Source organism: Sinohyriopsis cumingii, chromosome 1 (assembly GCF_028554795.1).
Source record: "Sinohyriopsis cumingii isolate HCF-2022 chromosome 1, ASM2855479v2, whole genome shotgun sequence".
Taxonomy (NCBI): Eukaryota; Metazoa; Mollusca; class Bivalvia; order Unionida; family Unionidae; genus Sinohyriopsis; species Sinohyriopsis cumingii.
Window position 1 is genome coordinate 90,697,669 of NC_142961.1, and position 6,000 is coordinate 90,703,668.

Sequence of the window (6,000 nt, forward strand, 5' to 3'; positions counted from 1 at the left end):
TCCAACATCTGTGCTAATCATACCTATATAGGTCTAGATTTAATCATTCATTTTTTTAATTTTCAAAGACATCATTGCTGACTTTTAACTCATATTCGGGAGATCTCTGACACATGAGAGAGAGAGAGAGAGAGAGAGAGAGAGAGAGAGAGAGAGAGAGAGAGAGAGAGAGAGAATAGTATCGAATTTTGCATACATACCTATGGAGTTGTTCCCCTATTTCCTGATTGGAATCAAGATCTTGTTCAAAACATTGTTTTCTTTTCTTCAAATCGACATATTTCTCAACACCTCGCACCGCCTTAATTAGCAGATTGACCCCATCCGTTATAATATCCTCTATGTGCACGACCGATCGTGGCAAGATGGTCAACACACCAGAAGGAAAAGCCACCAATTCGGAATTGTTGCGAGTATAGCAATTTTCCGTGATAAACCAAGCATGGTTAACAGATGAAATATTTTCTTTCTCCGAGACGAAAAATATCCTTTTGCACAAATCCATGTTTGAATGAATGAACACCAGTTTTGGAGATCCAGATAAAAGAGTGAGCGTAATGTTATATAAATTTTCTGTAGTAATGTTTACTGCCATAATCTCAACTTGCAGGTTCCATTTGGAATCTTTGGAAGTCTTCATCATTTCAGAGTAAAGTCCATCGAATAACAGGTCTTCCTCCAAAAGAAGCACAACGTTAAACCAGAAATTTGCTTGGAAGAACTGGATGTACGCTCGAGCATGGTCGGCTTTGGAGGGTTGCAGCCTCAAGTAAAAGGGATTGTGAACCTATAATAATAATAATAATAATAATAATAATAATAACTTACTACTTATATTTTGCAAACGGAGGTCCGTTTAATCAGATTAAATTGGATAATAATAATAGTAAGGACAGAAAAAGCTGCTATGGTAGTGTCATAAATAGCTGCCATAACGATAATAATAATAATAATAATGATAATGATAAGAATAATAATAATAGATAATAGTATGACGTCAACTTCGGAGAAGAGCGCATGATCTTGGAGAGCGTGACTGTTTTCTGTGATATCGGAAGAATTATTTTGGGAAATAAAATTTCCTCATTTATCTTTCATCATTATTAATAAATTCGTGATATGTTGATTGCAACACAACATGGAGATATAGCTGACATATTTAAGAGTTCAATGTTTTTCTTCTTCTGAGTTGATCGTGCTTTAAAAAGTCAGTTTCCTAATCACAAAGCAAATAAAGCCCAAAGAGCTTTATATAAACTATGAGTCGGCATCTGACAGTTTATACCACAATAAACTCAGAAAAAACGACCTTAAACCCTTATAATTGCAATTATTTATAATTGAATTTATTTGTTATTGCTATTTTGTTTTTTTAAAGATATTTCCTATCAGTTTTAGAGCCTATTCAAGCGTACGAATTTTTGTTGAGGTGTATGCTACGCAGCTATTTATAGAACAGGTATTCTCCATCCGCAACGTAATACCTACGTCAGTATCAAACAAAAAAATTATACCAATGGTACGCGATCTAAGGTTTTAAACATTCCGCAGCATGGTTTTAAGATTTGTCTAAAGTGGCACGTGTTTTCTGAGTAGAAGTTCAATATTCAAAGTAAAGGATGTGTTGTTTTCTTTGACATACGAGTGACTCTTTGATTTGATGCTATCATGAGTTGATTGTGACTTGTAAATCGTTATTGTCTGGACACGTGAGTAACCAGTTTTTGCGTCTTTAAATCTATTTTTATGTTAATTAACAGTTTAGGTTACCTACAAGGGATACTTACAAATAAAATTAAGACTATCGGTAAATTTATATAGTGATAGTGGTAAAATAGTCAAACAGTGGAAGACATCGACACTTATAGTTACGATGAGGGTGTAGCGGATATCCCACCCACCCCACATCGTAACTAGCATGGTAGGCGTCTTACATTGTAGGAATGTGAATCTAATTGTTTTAATGTATTTTAACTTACACCCTCCTCCCAACCCCTATATCCATTTAACTATTTTTTTTGGACAACGTAAAGTTAACAGAAAAAATGAGTTTATACTAATAAACAGTAAATTTTTAAAGATATTCAAGCACGTGGAACTCCTGCCAAAAGATAGGATTTTGGTTGTACTTGTGGACTGTGTATGAATTTGTCACACAATTTCAATACGTTATCCCATTTACTTGAATTTGGTTGACAATACATCTTTACGGTAAATGTTTAATTAAAATCAGTGTCCTATTTACAGTACGACACTGCAAATAACCTTAAGTTTACGATTAGCATGGTTTCAAAGCGGAGTAAAAAAAATTACACATTTACGAATTTGCAGTTGATCTTGCACAGTGAAAAATAAGAGATATGTCACTGGTCACTTATGTCACTGGTCACTTCAAATTATTTAGTGCTCACAAGAGAGTCACGACAGTTTAGTTGGTAGAAAGTGGGACTCGTAATCCAAGGGTAGCGCATTCGATACCCACTAGGGTATCTCCGGGAGGCTGCCTCAGTGTGTCCCTGGGAAACGCAGTTAGCTCCCATTTCCCTCGGCATGAAATCACCAACGTTTGTTAAAAGTTCCTCTAAAAACGTGCTCACACAGACAAAGTTTATTTTAATTTCCCATGAGAGAAGTTGCCGCAAACCTCAAATCTGGAAGTTATCTGAGTAGAGTACGGGTCCATGGAAGATTTATACAGTGATGACTTATAGTACAAACCGACCGTTTTAAAGGCGGATGGACTTAATTCACACGAAGCCCCTTATTCAGGATTATTATCTAACTGAACAACATTTGGAAACAGGTTTTTTATTCTTCGCCTCTCAAGTCTATGACCACAATATATGTTTAAAGTAATTTTAACGTCGTCTATTTCACCCACGGTTTCTTTTGTAAAGATGTTAAACGTTGTCCTATCAATATGTGGCCAGTCTGTTCTTCGAGTACGATTGTGTGATGGAATCTTGAGGATATCAAATTCTTTCAATTCCCTCTCATTTGAAATAACCGTTTTCGTTTATTCCTCTCCCTTATGTCAGGGGTTCTTTCATGATTCAGCGAGAGCCTTCCTCTTACCTCATGGTTCATGCGTAGAGGATTACTACTAACTAAATAAACCTGCGTAATTAAGTTAGTAACATGCACACTGGAGTACGAGAGTTTATTTCACCTCCAGCATTTGCACGAGTCTATAAAGAGGTACGTGTCAGCACGGAACCAAGAGGCGCAAATTGAGTACACGCGATATGGAAAGATTACTTTTCTACCCCTTTTATAACGGCCCCATATTCAATTGACATAACTATTTACATTTTGACTGTACCCAAATTCGTCCTCAGATCTGTGAAGATTTAACACCGCTGTACAATTGCATCTTCTCCTTGGTCAAAAGCTTTGACGACTATCTTCTCCTTTAAACCTGCGAATACTATGGGTTCCTTTCTATGCTTGTATCTGATGTACACGTGTCAAGCAGATCAAAACGTCCCTCGCTGCCTCTTCCTGTGATTACTTAATTATATGTGGGCAAGAATCGAGATCACACAGGTGCGGGTTCGAACTCTATCATCGGGTTTTTCCAGGTTGGCTGAACAAGGCACCTTACTCCAGTTGTACTATGTTCGATATAAACTTCATCCATTGCTTTGCCTATAAACACCGAAACAAACCATCATTTGCTCGTAACTTGATGTGCATAAGTTTTCTTTTTGTTCACGACGGTAAATACTTAAGTTGTGAACAGTATAGTATACTTACTTATTTCAGGGTTCATGAACTTCCCAAGCAATAAACTTTGTTGCAAGTACAAATGCACTACCAGTCCTTCAATTGCTGCCACGGCAACATCTTTATCTCAGGCACTCGTTATCTAAGCCAACATCCAAGTCTACACACACAATAACAATATACTGTTTATATACAGGATATAAATAGTATTCACACATTTTATAAACGTTGTATTCCATCAGTTTGGCTTGTAATCATATATTGATGAACGTCAATGGCGTTTGCACTGTCATTCTATCTGGCGACGTACGTTGGGATTTAAAGTTAATTGCTCGCAGATAACACTCGCGTGCCGATTATTTCTTAGTAATATAGTAACAGAGAGGTAATAATAATAATAATAATATTTTCATAAAGACGTTATATTCAGAGGGTTACTCAATTAGGTACAAATGAGAAACTAATCAACATTGAGATCCTCTATTATATGCATGTAAGATACAAGCTAATAATAATATGCTCGCACACACACAGACATACACACACACACACACACACGCGCGCGCGCAAGCAAGCAAATACAAAGTACATAAACAACTTCTCACATAAACGCTGCATTGCTTCAGAAATGAACACAAAGCACAGGAAGCGTGTGCTGTAACATGTTTTTTAATAAGTACACCGTTTTGTACGATCTCATACATTTATAACACCTATTGTGGAAGGAAGAGATGCTTGAAGCTGATTTAATATAATGTGGAATTTATTCCTAACAAGCGCACCTGAAAATTAAAATTATTTTAGAATAGCTCCTTTTGCGGCTTTGGGTACTTTAAAATTCTGAGTACCTAAAGATTCACTTTCCTGTTGAATGGTGTTTATGTAACTGGGGCAGATTTTGTAAATACCTTGTAAAATATTTTTTTTCTCACAAATATTCCTTCATGAATTACCTTTCTCAAAAGTATTTTTTCATGCTTTTTTAATAGTTTGAATATTTCCGTTGCAGTTTGAACTTTTCAATTTGCTGATCAAGAATTATTTTACATGCTTTCTCCTGTTGTCTGGAAGTTTTCTCATAGTTGTTGCAGTTTTGTTCCCCCAAATTATATTACAGTAGTCAAGATACGGTTGAATTTAACTTTTGTATAAAAAAAAGTAACTCTGTAATGCAGTAGAATGATAGTCTTGATTTTCTTTAGGAGCTAAAGATAGGAGTTTATTTACTTTGAAATATAATTTATTTTATATCACCATTGCAAGTTATTATCTTTAAATATTTCAAGAATTCTTTCTAAACACGTCATTTTCAAATCAGTGCTATCAATGAGAACATAACAGTTTGCAATCTTGCTCTTTTTTGCCATGTAGTTATTAATAAGACTTTTGTTAAGTTTGTATTGAGGATGGTAACATTTTCCTTGCACTATATTTGAAGTTTTTTGAGAGCAATTTGAAGGTTTTCTCAAGATCGGCTTACGGGTAAGTCATTTATAAGCAGAACAAATAACATAGGGCCCAGTATAGAACCCTGTGGCAATATATAGCTTATCATTTTAGTTTCAGATAGGTGTCCATTTGATGTTACCTGTTGAGACCTATTGTTCAAGTACAATGTGAACCACTTAAGAGTATATTGATTACATAGGTAGATTGTCTACCTCTTCAAAAAGCATTTTATGATCTACTAGGTCGAAAAACCTTTTGAAAATGAATCATTGCAGTACCAACTAACTTTCCTTAATCTAAGACTTTCAGCCACTTATCAGTCATAGAGATATGTTCAGTTTCAAAAGAATGCTCTTTTTTGAAAGCCAGATTGATTTTCGTGAATTAGAGTATGATCGTTGAGATTGTTTATAAAAGAACTGTGTACATGCTTTTCTAGGAGTTTGGAAAGGGATGGAATAATTGATATTGATCTATAGTTATTTACATCCTCTTTTGATCCAGCTTTATGTAGTCGTGTTACTTATGCACTTTTCCAAGATTAGGGAAATTGACTTGTTGTCAAACTATGATTACACAGAAAGATAATGCTATCAGCAAGAGCAGCTGCCTGAGGTCTTGGACCTATCATGTAAAGTACTCTAGATTGAGAAACATTCATGTTTATAGATAATTTAAAACAAACTCGGAACCTATTTCTTGAATTTAAAATTTAGTATCGTTTGGAAGTTTTATGTAACGGAACCTTTTTAGTTCTGAATGATCAGAGCCTAAATTATGTTCTGTAATTTTGGAGGCAATGTTTACAAAGAATATATCGAAAGT

General features: G+C 35.1%; 1 protein-coding gene across 1 annotated transcript in view; it reads right to left on the reverse strand.

Annotated features, from left to right (window-relative positions):
• Positions 1–3,087, reverse strand: part of LOC149807328 (glutamate receptor ionotropic, NMDA 3A-like) — a 103,459-nt gene extending 100,372 nt beyond the window's left edge. Inside the window, exons 1-2 of the mRNA XM_089954042.1 lie at positions 3,076–3,087; positions 201–787 (exon numbers count right to left, since the gene is read on the reverse strand). Of these exons, the coding sequence (XP_089810168.1) occupies positions 201–787; positions 3,076–3,087 (599 nt within the window). The remainder of the gene's footprint in view (positions 1–200; positions 788–3,075) is intronic.
• Positions 3,088–6,000: the final 2,913 nt, after the last annotated feature.